Source organism: Misgurnus anguillicaudatus, chromosome 15, assembly GCF_027580225.2.
Source record: "Misgurnus anguillicaudatus chromosome 15, ASM2758022v2, whole genome shotgun sequence".
Taxonomy (NCBI): domain Eukaryota; kingdom Metazoa; phylum Chordata; class Actinopteri; order Cypriniformes; family Cobitidae; genus Misgurnus; species Misgurnus anguillicaudatus.
In genome coordinates this window covers 24,334,986-24,355,863 of record NC_073351.2, presented here as the reverse complement: position 1 = coordinate 24,355,863, position 20,878 = coordinate 24,334,986, and the positions used below count along the sequence as shown (strand labels likewise).

At 42.0% G+C, this 20,878-nt stretch overlaps 1 protein-coding gene across 5 annotated transcripts in view; it reads left to right on the top strand.

Annotated features, from left to right (window-relative positions):
• Positions 1-20,878, top strand: part of znf423 (zinc finger protein 423) — a 176,564-nt gene that overhangs the window by 85,259 nt on the left and 70,427 nt on the right. For 4 of the 5 annotated variants that reach the window (XM_073853622.1, XM_073853621.1, XM_055173690.2 and 1 more), the window contains 3 exons: positions 571-3,995; positions 5,441-5,525; positions 14,839-14,859. In XM_073853622.1, coding sequence (XP_073709723.1) covers positions 645-3,995; positions 5,441-5,525; positions 14,839-14,859 — 3,457 coding nt within the window. In that variant the 5' untranslated portion in view covers positions 571-644. The remainder of the gene's footprint in view (positions 1-570; positions 3,996-5,440; positions 5,526-14,838; positions 14,860-20,878) is intronic. The other variant, XM_055173689.2, reaches the window with a different exon arrangement.

The following is a 20,878-nucleotide window of genomic DNA, read 5'->3' as shown; positions in this document are numbered from 1 at the left end:
GCACATTAAGAATGAACATACAACTTAGTGAAAATAAAGCAAACAAACAGTGCAGTGATGGAAAATTCGGTGTTTGTCTGAGCCGCAGTGGGACTCTGTGCTTGCAGCATCCCTGCTCAATAAGTCATGAGCTCTCTCCCTCACTTTTCTTTGGAGGCTGCTGGTTAAGATGCTAAATAGATGACGTGTGGACTGTGTCAGGCCCCATCAGATTGCACAAAGCAGGACGACCCGCTTAGTATATCTTTGTAATGTATGTGTTCATTAATCAAGTCTGAGCCAGTGCTTCTACAAACAACAACCAACCAGCCTTCTTTTTCGAATTCATTTTAATCGCTTTTGAAAAGCTTTTCAATCTGGTAACCATAATGGAAATATAATAAAGCAGATCCAAATCTGGGGGATATGGGCATGAGCTTGTTTGCTAAGAGGGGATAAGAGGATAAAAAATACATCTTTGTCCTTATTTCTTTGCTCCTTTGGGGTTTGTTGTCTTTAGTACTTTGCTTCTATTTTGATATTTTGTCTGCCTCTTTAACATTTTAATTCTGTCTGTGTTTTGCTTTGCAGATGGTGATGATGACCCGGGGCTCTCTTGGGTGGCGTCCTCTCCCTCTAGCAAAGACGTGGCATCGCCGTCACAGATGCTAGGGGACGGCTGCAGCGATATGGGCATGGGCACAGGGGAGGAAGAAGGGGGCTCCGGCTTGCCTTATCCCTGCCAGTTCTGCGACAAGTCCTTCAGTCGCCTCAGCTACCTGAAGCGCCACGAGCAGATCCACAGTGACAAGCTGCCCTTCAAGTGCACCTTCTGCAGTCGTTTGTTCAAACACAAGCGCAGCCGCGATCGTCACGTCAAGCTGCACACTGGTGACAAAAAGTACAGCTGCCAGGAGTGTGAGGCTGCTTTTTCACGAAGCGATCATCTCAAGATTCACCTCAAGACACACAGCTCCAGCAAACCATTCAAGTGCAGCATTTGCAAGCGGGGCTTTTCCTCCACCTCCTCTCTGCAGAGCCACATGCAAGCCCATCGAAAGAACAAGGAACATCTGGCAAAGAAAGACCAGGGGAAGCGTGATGGATCTAACAGTGACGTAGCTGACCAGGACCAGGATCTATACATGTGTGATTACTGTGAGGAAACATTCAGTCAGACAGATGAACTTGAAAAACATGTGCTGACACAGCATCCCCAACTTTCAGACCGTGCAGAACTGCAATGCATCCACTGCCCTGAAATCTTCAGTGATGAAGGCACTCTGCTCACCCATATTGACAGAACACATGCCAACAAAAAACACAAATGCCCCATGTGTGCTGAGCAGTTCTCATCTGTAGAGGACGTCTATTGTCATCTTGACAGTCACCGGCAGCCAGACTCCAGCAACCACAGTGTTAGTCCTGACCCAGTCTTGGGTAGTGTGGCATCTATGAGCAGTGCTACCCCAGATTCCAGTGCCTCCCTGGAGAGAGGATCGACCCCAGACTCCACCCTTAAGCCTGGACAGAGTAGACGTAAGCTTGCCCCATCTTCTGACCATGATGATGGAAGCTGGTCAGGCAAAGTGACCTACAGTTGTCCATATTGCTCCAAGAGAGATTTTAACAGCCTGGCCGTCCTGGAGATTCATCTGAAGACCATCCATGCAGACAAACCTCAGCAGAGCCACACCTGCCAGTTATGTCTTGAAACCCTGCCTACTCTCTATAACCTTAATGAGCATGTACGCAAAGCACATCGATCCAGTGGGAGCTCTGCATCTAACTTTCCCCTTCTGCAGTTCAGTAACGTTTCTGCCTTTCATTGCAACTACTGTCCTGACATGTTTGCAGACATCAACAGCCTCCAAGAGCACATCCGTGTTTCTCACTGTTTACCTGGAGGTGTGGTTGCTGGATCCACCACTTTAGAGGGCAACCATGCTTTCTTCTGCAACCAGTGCTCCATGGGCTTCCTTACGGAGTCATCCCTTACCGAGCACATTCAGCAGACCCATTGCAACAGTGGAGGTGCTGTAACCAAGATGGAGTCCCCGGTTTTACAGCCCTCGCAGTCCTTCATGGAAGTGTATTCTTGCCCATACTGCACTAACTCTCCCATCTTTGGTTCCCTTCTAAAACTGACTAAACACATCAAAGAAAATCACAAGAACATCCCACTCGCCAATAACAAGCGCAAAGTCAGAGTGGCAGATTTGAGCCCGGCCTCATCTGACGTGGAGATATCCTCCCCTAAACGCAATAGAGTAACTGGTGATACGACTCCAGCGGTTGCTAATGGAGACTACCCCTGCAATCAGTGTGACCTTCGATTCAACAGTTTTGAGGGCTTCCAAGCCCATCTCAAATCCCATCTGGAACTGCTTCTGAGGAGACAGTCTTGCCCACAGTGCAACAAAGAGGACTTTGACTCCCAAGAGGCATTGCTTCAGCACTTGACCATTCACTACACCACCACTTCCACTCAGTATGTTTGTGAGAGCTGTGACAAACAATTCTCCTCTGTTGATGATCTACAAAAGCACTTGTTAGACATGCACACCTTTGTGCTGTACCACTGCACACTGTGCCAAGAAGTTTTTGATTCTAAGGTCTCCATCCAAGTTCACCTGGCCGTTAAGCACAGCAATGAGAAGAAAATGTTTCGTTGTACAGCCTGTGCTTGGGACTTCCGCAAGGAGAGTGACCTGCAGTTACACGTGAAGCACAGTCATTTGGGTCATCCTACTGGACCCGGAGCAACTGGAAAAGCAAGGAAGTGCATATTTTGTGGAGAGTCATTTGGCACAGAAGTAGAACTACAGTGTCACATCACTACTCACAGTAAAAAGTATAACTGCCGCCTGTGTGGAAAGGCCTTCCATGCTATCGTCATGTTGGAAAGACATCTCAGAGAGAAGCACTGCATATTTGATGGAGGAAATGGCAATGGAAATGGTGGGAGCCAAAATGGAACACCCAACGGGGTGACTCAAAGTTCTAAACGTTCTACAGCAGGATCAACTGTAGCTGCTGAACAGGCAGATTTGCAGAACATGCTTTTAAAAGGAAGTGGTCAGGAAACAGTCAACAGCCATGAAGCCAGTGGTGGCGAAGAGGAGCTGGATGCCTCAGAACCAATGTATGCCTGCGACATCTGTGGTGCTGCCTATACAATGGAGTCTCTTCTCCAAAATCACCGCCTTCGAGACCACAATATCAGGCCTGGTGAAGATGATGCAGGGACAAGAAAAAAGAAGGCAGACTTCATCAAGGGTAACCACAAGTGCAATGTTTGCTCACGGACCTTCTTTTCAGAGAATGGCTTAAGGGAGCACGCACAAACGCACCGTGGCCCAGCAAAGCACTATATGTGCCCCATCTGTGGTGAACGTTTCCCTTCACTGCTTACTCTGACAGAGCACAAGGTCACCCACAGCAAGAGCTTGGACACAGGCACCTGCCGTATCTGCAAGATGCCCCTGCAGAGTGAGGAGGAGTTTATTGAGCACTGCCAGATGCACCCTGACCTGAGGAACTCCCTCACAGGCTTCCGCTGTGTTGTCTGTATGCAAACTGTCACCTCAACTTTGGAGCTAAAGATCCATGGAACTTTTCACATGCAAAAGCTCTCATCCTCCAGCGGTGGAGGAGGTGGATCGGCCTCATCATCTCCCAATGGCCAGCTACAGGTCCACAAACTCTATAAATGTGCCCTTTGTCTAAAAGACTTTAAGAATAAGCAGGAGCTGGTCAAGATAGACGTCAACGGCCTGCCTTATGGTCTTTGTGCTGGCTGCATGAGTCGGGGCACAAATGGCCAGTCCCCAAGTGTTGTCGTCACCCCACAAGAGACTGGGGATAAGGGCACCTCTGGACTGCGTTGCCCAGAGTGTGCTGTAAAATTTGAGACTCTGGATGACCTGGAAAGTCATGTTCAGGTGGATCATCCTGAGATGAGTCCTGAGACCAGTGGAGCCAAGAAAGTTACAGATGCTTCACCAGTCCCTAAAGTAAGTGCCAAACCTTACACTTATGATATACTTTAGTGAAGTTGAACCGATCAAAGTACCTGATCACTTTTACAAACAGTACTGTGCAAAAGTCACCACCACCAGACTTGATGTTTTAGAAGTTTTAATGTCCATCCATATTTATTTGTCAATCTATTTTATTAAGATACAATAGATAAATTTTTTTATTTTCAGGACTTAATGTCTTCTTTAGGGATCGTCTGTGTTTAGTGTGACCTCTCTTGGCACTTAACACCTCTTGAGCAGAATGAAGTAAAAAGACAAATTTCTTTAAAATGAGAAATTAGGATTTAATTTTATGTAGGTTTAAGAGATCCTGCAGTTTCCTGCTACTGCTCAAGTGGAAGTGGAGTTTACCCTAAACACTTGACACATCAGTTTACATTTTTATACAGTTTTTAATACTACATACACATTACCTGTATTTTGTGGATGTATTCTATTAAAGAGACTGAGAAACAATTTATATGATCATTATAACATTGCAAAAAATAACAAATCTAATTCTGGCATGGTGGCCTAAGACTTTTGCACAGTACTGTACTTCAAAAAAATATCCAAAGCTTTTTTTACTTTTTTAACCAATAAAAAATACTTTTAACCAACTTCTTTATTCAGTGACCCTTAATCTTACACAGGTGTCCTAGAAAAGTGTATTTGTTCTATATATTGCAAAATAAACTCCACTTGATTTAATGTTTTGCCATACACAATAATACAACCACATAAACGTCCAAATAGTTTTAGGGCCACTGTATTTTGTTATCTTTGCTCCCCTTTCAGTTAAATGTTTTTTTTTTACTTGAAAGGGTAATAAAATATATTCTTCTGGTGTTTTATCATACAAATTTGAAGATCAAAAGTGACTCTAAGCCATTGTCAACAAGCACCAGATCTTTTGTCAGAATTGATCTATTACAAAATGTTTTTTATTTTCTCAGGGTTCTTCTGAGGACATTTTGAGGTTTTCCTCTTATTCTCAAATGTGTGTTTTTCCTTTACCTTTCTCTTCTCGTGTTTCTTTTTCTATTATCCCTTTTCTTTTGGCAGTTCAAAGAAGAATTTTATGCAATTTCTTTTGAAAGGAGGAGACATTGCCAGCAACCATTTTCTGGCAGTATTTTTAGTGTATAAGTTCCCTGTGTTCCCAAAGTGTTCCGAGTCAAAGAGAGATGTGTGAATTCATGGCTACATTACTACTGGCCCCAGAGGGTTCAGCAGCCTCATCCTGCTGGGCTATTGTACAGCCTGTTCGCTTGACTAGATATTGACAGTGAACTTCCAGGGACGCTCAATCTTTACCTGTGCTTTTGTCTCAGCTCAGTGTAACAGATAGGAGAATCTTTGCCCGGTGGAGTGTTTGCAAGTGTGTGGAGATTTTTAGTAGCCTGTTCACTGTGAATCCTGTGCTTGTTCTCTTGCAGAAGAAGACGTATCAGTGCATCAAATGCCAAATGACCTTTGAGACGGAACGAGAGATCCAGATCCACGTTGCCAATCATATGATCGGTAAGTCCCCACTCAATTCTTGCGTGCGTGCGTGCGTGTACGTGTGTTTATATATACATGTGTGCCCGTCGCTTCTCCTGCTTTCCTCCCCTTATTTGCTGCCGTAGTCTGCCCCTGCACAATCTCTCACTCCCTGCACACAGGTGTGAGACAGACAGGTGAAATGAACAGCTCTATTTCTGGAAGTGCAGACATCGCTCTCAACAGCTGTTCCATTGTTTAACACTTGAGTACGCAGCTGAGGCCTCGGCTGCAGGTCTGATTGCTCTGTTAACTCTTCACCATGCAGCCGAGACCAGGACTGCAGGTCTCGCTTCTTCAGTAAAGGCCAACAAACAATTAGGTTCTCTTTCATTCCCCTTCATTGAATTCTTAAAGCTTGTCGTGGACAATTACACACGTGCCTTGTTCGTAGTTTAAGAAAGAATTATTACATGGGCATGTGGAGGGGGTGTTGTTAACACTGGAATCATAATTATGAATCCATCTGTCCCATATTCACGAAAGGTTTAAATGGAGAACAAGAACGAGGTGAGCTAGGGTAATAAATGTTAACGTCTTTATGACTTAATTATGTATTAGGAATGTACTGGTGGAACCTTTTAGATTCGCTCCAGGTGGATGATATTTTCCGTCTCTTGTTGTTTGTTTCTTTGGCTAGTGGCCCTGGCTGCAGCGTAACAGTATATGAGCTTAACCGAACAGTTCCTCTGTAGTTGTTTTATGTGCTTCCTCCCTTGGTGTTGTTATTCTTTAAGTAATAATTGCTGCAGCAGCACACTGTAGTGTAGATTAACGATCTGGGCCTGTGAGTAATTTCACAGAACAAACGGCACAAGGCTCCGAGCCTCAGCAACTTCCCGGCCTTCTCCAGTCGTGACAGGCGATAGTGGTGCCGAGCCGCCTGATATATTCTTCTAGTCCTACCGAGCATTCCGCATCTGTCTTAAGAAAGGCCATTGTACCAAAACACATAAACTTGTGTCTGAGCTTTAATGTGTTGTTTTTCCTCCTGTACTGTACGTCTTCATTTTTTAGGTAGCGAGAGTTTAATTTAAGGGGCCTTTTGGTGGTCCCATGTTCATTTTCTCCTTCATATAATCAGCGTGGAAGTGCTTAGCACCCAATTATTACCCTATTAAGCACTCTGATTTAACCTTCCACCCATCCGGCATTCACGTTTTCTTTTTCATCCTACCTGACCCTTCACTATTCATTCACAGCCTAACTGTATCCAACCTGCCCAATCTAAGACCAACACAATCCAATTTGGACCACGCTGAGATCTGTCTCCTTTCATCTCCCTATCCTCTCTCTTCCTCTATAAAGATACTGATGGTAGGCATAGATGCTGCGAGTGAGACCGAAAAGGCAGATCGTATGGCTTTCCCCATCGTCTTAGAGGGAGTTTTGGGTTAATTAACATCATAATTGTCAGTAAAGCTGGAGGAGATTAATTATGGAATTGAGGCAGATTATTTTAAGTGCCGTTGTTATTTTATTATTTTTTCCACACTTCTTCAAAGATTGATGACGACTTTGAATAATGAAAAGGGAGTCGTGCATTAACCTTTATCAGACTCCGCGTTAGCCGGCAGAAAATTGAAGCGAGATCACAAAGGAGTTCTAGTTTCAGCGCGTTTGCGCTCCGCGTCTCTTTTGCTTTCTTCTCGAGATTATGAAGCAGTCATTAAAAAGCTACACTATCTGTCAGCTTTGATATATGAGTAGTGAGGCTATTATAAGACTTTGATATTTTAGCCTTGCTTTTTTAGGTTAAAAAAGGCGTTTTTGTAGCAAATCAATATCTGCTACAGTATTCTTTACACCAGCTCTATTCTGTTTGATTGTGCAATCGTTGATGCAATCAACCGATATCAAACAATTACTGCAATTGTCAGCAAATACTTTGTATTTAGTTTCATTGTGACACGTATTTAATAATTGCTGATTGTTTGACGTGAACTTACTAATTTGGTGAACAGGAGACTTGGTGTTCTTCTCCCGCCGCGTTAAACATAACAATTTAGCTTCGTGTTTTTTACTCACTGTTTGGCAGCTGTGGAAATCACACGAATTTGATTCCTCCGCCTCTCATGTTTCACCACTATGCATATTCATACCTGCTCCTCTGCCAAAAGCAGCCGTGTGTGTGTTAGCGTGTGAGTGTGATGGTGTTGCATGTATGCAGTTAGTTGCAATAGGGGTTTGGGACAAATTGGCATTTTAAAGTATTGTGATATTTTAGAGAACCTTATGATGTTTTGTTGATATTCTTACACTATTTTGATGTATTTATTATTCAAATGAATATGATTAGGAAAATGCTATTGAGTATAGAGAAAATGTTTAAAAAGGCTGTACTATAGCAATAGGTCAGCGTACACTCAATTATAATTAAAGGGACATTCCACTTTTTTTGAAAATATCTCCCCTAGAGTTAAACATTTGATTCTTACTGTTTTTGAATCCATTCAGCTGATCTGAATGGCGCTAGCACTTTTAGCATAGCTTAGCACAATCCATTGAATCTGATTATACCATTAGTATTGCACTAAAAAACAACAAAAGAGTTTTGATATTTTTCCTATCTAAAACTTGACTCTTTTGTAGTTACATCATATACTAAGATCGAAAGAAAATTAAAAGTTGTGATTTTCTGGGCAGATATGGCTAAGACTATACTCTCAAACTGGCGTAATAATCAAGGACTTTGCTGATGTAACATGGCTGCAGCAGGCGTAGTGATATAACGCACTGACCGAAAATATTGCCCTGCTATTGAAAGTAACCAGGGGGACTATTTTCGGGCAGTGCGTAATATCACTACGCCTGCTGCAGCCATGTTACAGCAGCAAAGTCCTTGATTATTACGTCAGTTTGAGAGTATATTCCTAGCCATATCTCTTGGTTATTAGCCATAACTGGTTATTTTTTAGCGCGATACTAATGGTCTAATCAGATTCAATAGATTTAGCTAAGCTATGCTAAAAGTGGTAGCGCCAGACCCGGAGATCAGCTGAATGGATTCCAAAACGGTAAGAATCAAATGTTTAACCCTAGGGGAGCTGGAAAATGAGCATATTTTTAAAAAAAGTGGAATGTCCCTTTAAGTGAATAAATATAAATAATCAATAAACATAAAAAATCTTGTTATATTTATATATTGTGTCTCTGATATTGATATAACATTGTACAGTATCACTAGTTACCACCCCTATGCTCACACATACCTGCTCCTATGATTGATACATCTGATAAGAGCTTGACAGACACATTTCGTCAACCACCACATTCTTTGCAACATCTTCCCTAGTTGCGGATACACAGACACCCAGTTCCACATTTCAGGCGTCCTACCTTTTTACAGAAGTGTGATCATACCTCACCTAGCCTCCCGCTTCACCCCCCTCTTCTGTTTTTTCTCTCTCTCCATCTCACAGTCACCAGTAGGCTGAGGTGACACCTCATCTCAATCAGTTTACCTCCTCAAACTTGCAACATCTGTTTTCCTCTCTGCATCTTCTTTTTTCTCCTGTGTCCTTCGTGTGAGCGCTTCGGCACCGCGTGAGTGGGCTGCCTGTGTCATTTTCTGTACCGTCACTTTGCTCTGCTGGCAGCCCAAGAGCATGCACCATTCACGAGAGACTCTCCTCCCACAATTAAAAAAGCAGCTTCACACACACACCTTTAACATCCCTTTTACACACCTGAAGGCTTCCTAAGGCATGCTGCAGGTGGTTGGCACACCTTGAGGTTTTGCGACTTGATCTTTAATTTAGGTTTAAATTACGTCGGCGTCGTTTCAAATCTTCGCAGCCGCGTTTGCATGGAAGTGGCGTTGAGTGTAGGTAAGGGAATCAATAAAGATTTTGGGCTATTGCGGTCTGCTGCAAAAGAGCTTGATTACACAGATATGGGAGGAGTGAAAAAGCCTAGTGTTTTAATTAATCTGACTGGTGAGGCAGGCGAACTCGATCAGAGCTGCGTTCTCCAGGAGGCGGCAAGCCTGGAGGATTGTGGGTTTATTTTTCCCTGCCTGTTGATTGAAGCCGTGTGATTATTTAATGTAGACGTTTGTCTCCGTGCAGAGAGACCGCGTAACGATTTTCCTTAGCACGGAGGCGGCATGTACGGAAAGACGAATTTCATTAGCGCTGCCCTGATTTCATCAAACAACCAACAGCATCAGACTACAGAGGGTCTTGCAGATATTTATTTACTGTTTGGATTATACCGCATTATAATTGGTTTCACAATGCAGCATTTGTCTATTCTTTTGAATGAGGACCCACTGTTCTTCTTGGCATGTTACTCTCCTGTACTCTGTCAAAGCGGGTTGGTCAATTGGTTAGTTTAGAGCTTCACTAACTTTGTGGTCAAGAAGCAATCACAAGAATCAGCCTTCTTTATATTCTGAAAAATATCATTCATAGATTAGTAGTTTTAACACAGATGTATGCATGCATAGAAGCCGGGGGAAGTTGTCATGTATTGTTTCTCAGAGTAGTTTTATTTTTGAACATTCATTTTTGGAAAGGCACATCTGCTTCTGAACATTTCCACCATTAATGCTCAGGAAAAGATTACACACATTTTTATAGCAGAGCTTTGTCACACTATATGGTATAATTTGTCACTAAACATTATAGGCTTTTAGCACAATTTATAGAGTACAAAATGCAAAGCACAAAAGTGAAAAGCAGAATAACATGCACAAACATTGTGAAGTTTTTTTATTAAATAAAAATTGTCTCTATGTGACAACTTTCCCAGATAACAACGAGACTGGTTTTCAATATTCACAGTATATCCAGAATTCAGTCAGAGGCAGTTGAAAAATGCATAAACCACTCTGGATTTATGTACAGCTATAGCAGTCAAGGATTCCTGCTCCTTTCGGACTTACCGGAGAAACAGATTTCTGGCAATAACAGTAATAATTTCCCACCCCATCCAGAAGTACACACTCCAGAATGTAAGAGCTGGTTTGAACCCTCTCATTTCCCCTGTGAGAGAGACAGCCACTGCTCTTGAACATTTTACTGACCCAAACCAAAACCTGTGTCAGACATTGCCACCAACAGACTGGACTGTGTCACAGAGAAAAAAGAAATGAGGGCTATAGGAAGAGAGCTACAGTATAGAAGTCAGTAAAGAACTGTGACGTATTGTGTTGTTTAGGTGTGTGATGTAAATTAAAAGTATTAGGGCCGATTTACATTTTGCGTCTTTTGCGCACGCAAATATTTAATATAGCCAGTTGAGAATATTTCAGCTTTTTAAAAATTACTCTCAGGTGTTAGAAATAAGGTGGGGGGTCGGAGCCAATGGTGACCCAAGTTCGATTCCCTGCTTATGGTCATTTGCCGATCCCATACCCTCTCTCCTCCCAGTACTTTCCTGTCCTCTCCTCTATCACTGTTTAAATAAAGGCAAAAATGGCCAAAAAGTATACCTCTAAAAAAATAAATAAGGAGGGGAAGCATGGCGGTTGCGTTTTCCACGCAGTTTTAGAAGCGAAATGTGAACCACCCTAAAATGGGGTTGATATGTTTTAAGTTTTTGCACTTTATTTAAAGGACAGGGTTCCCACGGGTCCTTAAAATCCTTGAAAAAAATTCAAGGCACTGGGAAGTTTTTGAAAATATACATATATAAATACAGGTCATTGAAAGTGCTTAAATCTATTTCACGCAAGAAGTTTTCTAAAAAAAAAATCCATATAATTCTCTGTGTATTGTAGGATAATATCATAAAAATTCTAGACTTTTTAAGCACACGTGCTAAACTGTTCGTCTTTAAATGCTTATATCTTCTGTATGCGAATGTTGATTCATACCAAAATGCTTTTTTGCATAGTTGTGTTTGACACATGAAAACGTTGCGGGTTACGTATGTAACTGTTGTTCCCTGTGAAGGGAACGAGACGTTGCGTCTCCCTTGCCAGACTTCCTGCGTCCCTGTAACGCCGTCTTCGGCAATATTTCAGATAGCGATATACTTCCTGGCTCCCGCATCACCCTGTCTTTGTTGTTAAACCTCACTATTGGTTGAATTTGATATACACATATAGACGCACTTACCCCTGGAGGCGTCTCTAAAGTGTCACAGCAGTGATGCAGCGCAAGTTCCCTCGAAAGGGAACTGTAACAATGTATCTTAAAAGGTAACAAGATTTAATCTTGCTCTCACTTGAAATGTGTCCCCACATTTAGTCCTTGAATTTGAGGGTATTGGACCTGGAAAGACCTTGAAAGGTCCTTGAATTTGAAGTTGACTAAGGTGTGGGAACCCTGAAAGGAGTTTATCTGAAAAGTAAACAGCCTGTCAATCACTTTGAAATATTTTAGTCTTGTATGCTGTTGTTATGGAGCATAAAAGTAGATTTTTGTCGAGAAAAGACAAAAGCACATATAAAAACATTATGGTTTTATTATACTGGTGCGTATAAACACACCATACAACTGGCTGGCTTTATTTCAAGTCTGATGTCATGTCATACTGTAGGTTTGCTTGAGAAAGTAATTTACATTTACATGTATGCATTTAGCAGATGCTTTCATCCAAAGCAATTTACAGAACATTAAAGTATCAGTATGTGTTACCTCGGTATGTACCTTCCACCAAACCTCACATCTGGAATTAATAATAATACATATATTTTGGGGTTTATGTAATTGAACAACATGCGGGTAAATAAATATTAATTTAGATGAACTATCTATCTATCTAACTCTATAAAAATCCTTCTAATCACTCCAAAAATGAGCTTGGCAACAAACAGACGCCATTTTGATTGTCCCTGAAATGACAAGAATATTGCTCGATCCAGCTAAGTGAGTTGATATTCATATTAATATAACAGAACACCTCTGAGCCAGACTGTTAGGTTGGGGGCAAAAAGATGCCATGTCCCACAGTCGGGCCACCCTCACGGGGACGTGCATGTGTAGTCACAGGCATTTCAGTACACTGCTTTTAATTTTAGTCTTCATTTAGCACAGCACCCCTTGATGATCACCTCTGCGCAGCGGCGCGCCCTGCTGGCGGGGGGAGAACCGATGCAACCGCGTACTCCTGAGAGCAAACACTCGAAATCACACACGTGTATACATGCATACACACTCTTTCTCACTCTCTTTCCAACACACTCTCACACCTGCAGGGGGCACCCCGTGGGTCTACAGCTGCGCAGCGGAAAACAATAAAGCCCGCGGTAAAAAAAAAAATCCTGAGAGACCTTCACAGACAAAGAGGAAGATTGCGCACTGAAAAATAATAGTAATAAAAAAATACAGACAGACTGACAGATAAGCAAGACAAGAGAGGAAAATAAGCTCAAGTAGCAAACACGAAAACACAAGGCCTCTCAGACAATACAAGCGAGGAGCTCGGCTCGGTTTGACATGTTCTTGACACTCCTTGTGATAAGGTGTGATGTTTGTAATGTTTGTGTTTTGCTAGGCAGGCCAGACGCACACAGTCTGGATTGTTTTGGGCCTGTCCTCGGGGTTCAAAGTTTTTCTTCGGTTTGGGTTGTTTTTCATGTAGGGTGAAAGTGTAGAAACAGTAGGAGATGTGAGACTTTACTCATTTCACCTTTTCATCCACTCCTGCACCCCCCAATTGGTCCATTTGGGCACGTGGCAAGGAAACGCATGCAGACATTAATGTTGCACTAATCACCGGCGTACAGAACTCACAGCACGTCCACTCTCCTCTCAATCGCCCTTAATCAGCCAACACATTTCAATTAGCATATTGTGTTTAACCTCTCTTTCATCTGCCTTTATTAGTGGATTGAGCTGTAGTTTGCCTCTTCACCCCCCTCCGACCAACCCCGACTTTCACTCGCTCGACGCTGCCGTATCGCTTTTCTCTCTTTCCGCTTTACTCATCCTCAATCTCACGTATTGCTCCACTGTGATTTTATATGTACAGGGTTGATCCGTTTGACCGTTTGTATGTGATGATATTTCATAGCAGTGTTCTGGACACACATTACGCTGACTAAAGGAAAAGTTTACCTATTCACTATCATTATATTTTAAACCTGTTTAACTTTTTTGGTTATACACTTTTATACACAATGAATGTGAATGGGGACAGGTATTGAGTTAAAGGGATAGTTCTCCCAAAAATGAAAATTATGTCATTAATGACCCTCATGTTACTCCAAACTTGTAAGACCTCCGTTCATCTTCGGAACACAGTTTAAGATGTTTTATATTTAGTCCGAGAGCTTGTTTGACCCTTCATTGAAAATCTATGCACAGTATACTCTCCATGTACAGAAATGTAATAAAAACATCATGGAAGTAGTCCATGTGACATCAGTGGGTCAGTTAGAATGTGTTGAAGCATCAAAAATACAGTTTGGTCCAAAAATATAAAAAATTACGACTTTATTCAGCATTGTCTTCTCTTCAGCGTCTGTTGTGAAGCGCATGGGTGAGACTAAAGTCATGGCTGACGTGTTATCTGGTGCGCCCCAGATTTTTTTTGTGCGTCCGGGCTTTGTTTACAGTCTAAGGGAGACACACGCTGTAAGTTTGGAAAAAAAACTTCGCAAACATGCAGTCACGTGACTTTAGTCTCGCGCATGTGCTTTACAACAGACACGGAAGAGAAGACAATGCTGAATAAAGTTATAATTTTTGTTAAATTTGGACCAACATGTATTTTCAATGCTTCAACACATTCAAACTGACCCACTGATGTCACACGGACCACTTTGAAGATGATCCCATTACCCTTCTGGACATGGACAGAATACCATTCATAGATTTTCAATGAAGGGTCAACAAGCTCTCGGACTAAATATAAAACATTTTAAAAATCTGTGTTTCGAAGATAAACGGAGGTCTTACGGGTTTGGAACGACATGAGGGTGAGTCATTAATGACATTATTTTTTACTTTTGGGTGAACTATCCCTTTAAAAAAGACCAAAAGCACCAATTGTGGACTAAAGTCTTATACAATAGTTTTAAACAATAGAATAGATAACTAATATTGTCATAGTCCGAAAATCTCCTATTTGTTTCTATTGAAGCAAATGACATAATTTTGGGTGAACTAACACTTGAAGAGTTTTTCTAGTTATTGTGTATTTTGACAGAAAAGTGATTTTAGTCATACAATCATACAATGGCAGCCCAATCTCTCTCCATTCGGTCACCATGAGTGATCCATGACCCCCATGTCTGCCCCCTCCTCCATCATCTAACACTCATGTGGTCATAGAGCTGCTGACTAACTATCACCCTGCCTTCTCTTTCCACCCTCCCTGCCTATCGGACGGCCCGTAGGAGAGCCCGCCCAGCTGCAAGGTTTGTTCCCCCTTATCTCTCTCAATTCTTAGCTAGATAACCTGAATGACTCTCCTCAAGCACACATACATCTCTCACTGCTTGAGCAAAAGGGGGCGGGCTATAGTGGAGAACAGTGCATGATTGGTCACGTAAAATGGTCATGTCATACATTTTTCAAAATCATATTCATAATTTTTCATCACCATTTTCCACCCTCTTTCTGACCCTCACGTTTCTTTTCCTGCTGTGCATTTAAGATATGTAAACACCCTCTTTGCATTTGAAATGAGATCGAATGCTTATTGCTTATGAATCCACTATAGTTGCGTATATAGAGAGACTTTATTAAAAATAAACATCAGCTGGTCGTGACCACGATTTTACATGCTAGCTTATGGCAAGAAACAGCTCAACATTTGGTGGATTTTCCACTTATTTTGATTGTTAGTTGTATTTTAACAAAAATATCTCAATGAGTGAATATGCATTGTTGTTGAGTAAAAGTGTCTGAATGTCAAACATATAAAGATTTTATGGCACGCCATTTTTGCTTTTTAATTTTAATAGATTGTATTTTTACACCCGGTAGCAATTAAAATATAGTATTTTGCATGCTATGTGAAATTTTATATTTGAAAATATCGCAATTTTTTAAATTTCCCGTTAAAAGAGACACATGCCGTGAGTTAAATCATTGAAATATGTCATTGTCTCATTGGATTTCCATACTCCATTTCCCGTGCTAATTTACACATATAACACATACACGTACATGCACACACATTACCATAGTGGTTATTTATGCATGGGGCTGGGCCAGAGGCATGAACACACACATACACCTGTACACCTGAGTGAAGTTGCTCTCCAGAGAGCATTGCTAATGTCACCGTTGATTCTTAGTTATTCATCCCAACGATTCTGATGCCTGGAGCATGAGTCGCACATGTGTTGTCATGGCAACGACACACGGATGCTTACAGTTTGACCCCAGGGTGTTGCTTGTGATGTCATAATGGTGTTTTGTACCAACAATGGGTTTCTTTGTAGTGTCACGTGACAATTGCTATTTGTTGTATTTTGTAGTTACTACGTAGTCAGGATTGTCGATCACTTAGTAGTGAGCGAAGGATTTTAGGATTAACATGCAAATGTATGGTACAGCTTTGAAACTTGCAGTATGGTCTTACAGTAAGTGATGCTGGAGTGAAGTGAAACCTTAGTTTGCTGTAGGCGATGCCTATGTCAGTTCTATAGAAAGAGATGCTCTCTCTCTCTTTCTCTCTCTCACACGCACACACAGAGACCGGCTACCAAAAGAGTCCTAGCGCGGTCTCCCTGTGTCAGCGCAGGCTTAATGAGGCAGCACACAAGAAGCTTTAGGAGTCAATGGATGTAGATAATGTGGATGATGGTTCACTTCACTGAGCGCCTGTACTCGAACATGCCAGAGCAAGTGCCTAGCCTAGAGCCTATCTATCTGTCTGTCTATCTATCCACGTGTGCGTCCTTCAGCCCCCTCCATCCTGTAGTCACGAGAGCAAAAGAAATCATCATTCCTTCACATTGCATGTGTCACTCCCTGTTATCCAGCCCCTGATGTCTCTATTGTGCGCACAGAGCCGATGTTAGGTTGAGTGGCTTTGGTGAGAGCAGCTATTCCTTAGTGTTCTGATGTTTAAAAAGGGTTGGGTTGGTTTTTATGGCTTGTTAATGGTGTGGCGCTCTCTGCTGCAGCCCATGTGGTGTGTACGTGAGCATGGCAACAGATGACAGCCCCTCATGCACATCATAGACCACCTGGAGCTACCCAGGCGGAACCTCGCAGGGGCCGAGCGACGTTTGAGGGAGGGGGGATGATGGAGCGGGCGCTGCCAGAGGTGTATAGAGAGAGGGAGCGGAGGATGAGAGAGTTGAGGATCTTATTTGGGTACTGAGGTTGACCAAGTCAGGACATGTGCATGGTTAAACATGTACACGTCTGTGTATAGTATATGGTTTGACTCTTTAGAATACTTGATTCTGATTGGTCAGTGGATTTGATAGTTTTGATGAATTCATGTCAGTCATTTTTTTGTGCAATTTTTTTGTATATGTTAGTGAGTATCTTTAATAAAAATTTAACTCTGTAATATTTAATGAATTTATTTATTAGGCTAATATGTAGTAGCTGTGCTATAGGATCAATAATGTAAAGATGCTTCACATCAGGATCCCAAACACCCTGTTTGAGGTTTATTTTGCTGACTGTATATTTTTCCTTATGTAATGAACTCATCAATGCCTAACCTTTACTAGTATAGAGGTCAAAGTGTGATAAATGATCAGGTTCAGCCAATAGGGAAACCGATGGCAAATGTTCTGCCACTTTGCTGTTCTGTCAATGACATAACAGGTAGACCTTATGTATTTACCTATGGGTAACCTATTAAAAAAACAAACTTTGAAACTTTTTTTAACCAATCTCCACGGACAGATCCTAACTAGCACACGACCCCTAACTCACTCCATGACGTAACGAAACATATTCAGTTTCTTTACTCGGTTTCTTTCTGCCTCCATCTCTCTCTCTCTATTTTTCTACCCCTCCTTCGAGCGGCCCCCACAGAGAATGTCATGTTGAAAAGGGAGAGAGGCAGCAATGTTTTGCCGAAATGTTTGTTTGCAAGGCTGAGTGATGTCTGATCCCCCCGAGAGCTCATTTTGCCACGTTTGCGCTTGATTTGCTTCTTATGCTGTTTATTAAAGGTAATTACAAGCTGTTTGGAGATCTATAAGAGAACTGCTCAGGGGGAGCCTCCTCCAAAAGGTGTGGGAACAAAATGGAAAATGTGGTACACTTGTGGCCGGCGCGCTGAGACCGCATGGGTAGCGGGTTGCAGGTGCGTTTGAACAAAATGAGTGAGGAAAAGTATTTTTACCTGTATCTTTATCAGCCGTTTGCACTGTGACTTCCTGATCGTTGACACAGCCACAGTTGCAGTTATATTTCGGTATCATGTTGTGCACAAATTTCTGCATCTACATGTATATCCCAGGCAGGTCTTGTAGAGGTGCAGCTGCCCTGTTTCCCCATCCCCTCCCTCCCTGTCCCAGATCCATCCAGGTATGTCTCAGCCAGCTGCCGTGGAGGGGGGAAGCGACGATATCGAGGGCCCGGCACCCTCCCAACCCTCCCTTCTCCGTGCGGTAATTGTTAAAAAGACAAACAAGCTGCGTGCCTATCTGTGCATAATAAACGGGGCCAGCCGTAATTTGCTCCTCACTTAATTCGTTAAGTATTTGGAATTTATTTTCTCGAGTGACAGTGGCATCTGTCGTAGCTGGCAGAGAGGACTTCTGTCCATGTGACGTTACGCATCGAATGCGTAAAGATAAAGGGGAGAAGCTGTGGTAAGAACTGATTAAAAAGGAAGTGAGGTGTGCAGTTTCTGCGCCACCAGTGGTGCCGGATAGAATTGCAACAATATCTTTTACTGGTTAGCCAATCAGACTCAAGCAATTAATTATTTAATCAGTAAGCAAATATCTACAGTATAGTAGTCTTTTGAAAAACCTGCATACTTCACCCTAAAGGAATAGTTTCTTGTTCCTTTAATAAAGGTGAATCAAGGTGTGCAGCGGGGGCCGCACATGGTCAAGGAGATTTATTAGAAGAGGCGATGAGGGGAAATCTTACGAAAAACAAATGCGTACTTGACCTCTGCTTTGTCTGGTTGGAGCCAGAACAGCAGAGAGATCCATGCAGGTTTATAGCACTCCGTAGTGCCAGGTAGACTCTGCAAATAAAGCCTTCCTAAATACTGACTGATAATTAACATGTGCTGTCTGGTGTGATCTTGCTTCTACACATCAGCTTTGTGTGTTAATGTGTGTGTATGTATGTGTGGGAGGTAGGAATAAGCGGATGTCACAGCTCATCAGCGCTTTCTGCGAGATGTGCAGGAATCAGGGGAAGGCAGACTCTCGATGGAAGGGTGGAGGCGGGGTCCCAGAGAGACGGGGTGGAGGCCCCTCAGAGTGTGGATGTGGGAGAGGGGCCACCTGGGGCCGGACTCTTCAAAGGCCGCTCTCAGAGGAGTGGGGAGAGGTGCCTGTATGACAAGACGCCTGGCTTTGATCCGGTATAGGAGTCAAGAGTGGGAAAAGGGATGGAAGGCAGGAGAAGGGTAAATCCAGCAGGGAATTCTGGGGTGTGTCTGCTGGTTAGAAACAAGGAGATGGGGATATGATATATATTAGATAGACTTTTGTTAGAATTTGTCTTAGGATAACATACCTCTACTACTATATATATATACAGTACTGTGCAAAAGTCTTAGGCCACCATGCTACCATTAGATTTGTTGTTTTTGCAATTGTATAGTAATCATATATAATTATTTCTCAGTCTCTTTATTAGAATAGAACCAGAAAATACAGGAAATGTGTATGTAGTATTAAAAACAATATAAAAGTATAAGCTGAAGTTTCAGGTATTTAGGGTAAACTCCCCTTTTACTTGAGCAATAGCAGGCAGTTGCAGGATCTCTTAAACCTAAATGAAATTAAATCCTCATTTTTAATTCTAATCGAATGACTTTAGGACTTTAGTCTCCTCAAAAAAGCTCAAGATGTGTTTCGTGCCAAGAGAGGTCACACTAAATACTGATTGATGCCCGAAGAAGACATTTAGTTCTGAAAATTGTTTTGTTTTTAATTTTCTGTACATATTTCCTGTATTTTCTGTTTGTATCTTAATCAAGAGTGAAAAATAAATATGGATGGACATTACAACTTTGCTAAAACATCAAAGCTGGTGATGGTGGCCTAAGACTTTTGCACTGTACTGTAAATATTTATTTTGTTGTTGTACGTATAAACCTGCCTTCAGATTGTTATTATTGCTTTTTCTTTGGGATAAAAATGTTCCAAAACCCCTTAAGTTTATGATACAGATCTGTAGGGTTGTCACGATTATGACATTTGGCTGATGGTTAATTATTTAATAAATGATGACGATTAATTGCCTGTTTATTGCTTTGACATTTAATTTTCATACATTTTGTTTTTGTTTATGAACTAATTTTCACAGATTGTTGTGATTTATTTAAATTAAATCTTTTGCAAGGTTTATCTGGCAGTAAATATTTATACACAACACATTTTTAAAAGTAATCTGATACTGTCTTGTTTATACAGGCGCTGCAGCTCCCCCTTGTGCTTTTAGAGAGATGTGCAATCATCGCGGTGATATGAAATCATCGCAATGAGGTCAAACAATTGCGATGAGACGATTATTTAATCATTGTGACAGCCCTACAGATCTGACTGTGCATTAATTACATTTATGCATTTGGCCGACGCTTTCATTCAATGCAATGCATATTTTTATCAGTATATATGCTCCCTATCGAACCCATGAACTTTGCAATGCTCTACCGATTGAGCTACAAAAACAATATTAGATTTACTTTTCAAAAAAACACATCTTGATAATAATTATGCACAGAAGGTACACCGTGATATATTGTGATTACATTTTTGTGTCTTCAGACAACCTAATTTCTGCCTTGTTTCTGCCCCAGAGGTTTGGGAAGGGTAAAGAGCCGTGTGATTGGCTCAGGTTTATCACGCTGTGCCTTCATTGACTATTCAACTTCCCCCAAATATCCAAATATTTCTCCTTGAACTCGTCAAACAATTTCAAGCAGCAAACTGATGGGGAGATAAAAAGAATTAGAGAGGAAGATTACTAGGCGTCAAAGAGATGCGACGGGCGGGCAAGATGGAGAAGTTTCCAGGCAGAGGGGGAAATTTGGACCGAGTTGGCACAGAACAAGAGATGAGATGATGTGTTTTCCCCTTTCTAAGTGCAGAGATGTGGAGGGAGGAATGTATTCAGAGGGAGGGTGAGAGAGATGATCTGACCGGGTGCTGATGAGGGAGGTTGACCTTCGGAAGTGAGTGAGGGAGTGCAAGAGGATGAGGCTGGCTGACAGGGGCTCTCCTGGTTTTTGGCAGCCTCTCAGTCTGCGCGGTGAGCAGCTGGACTTCA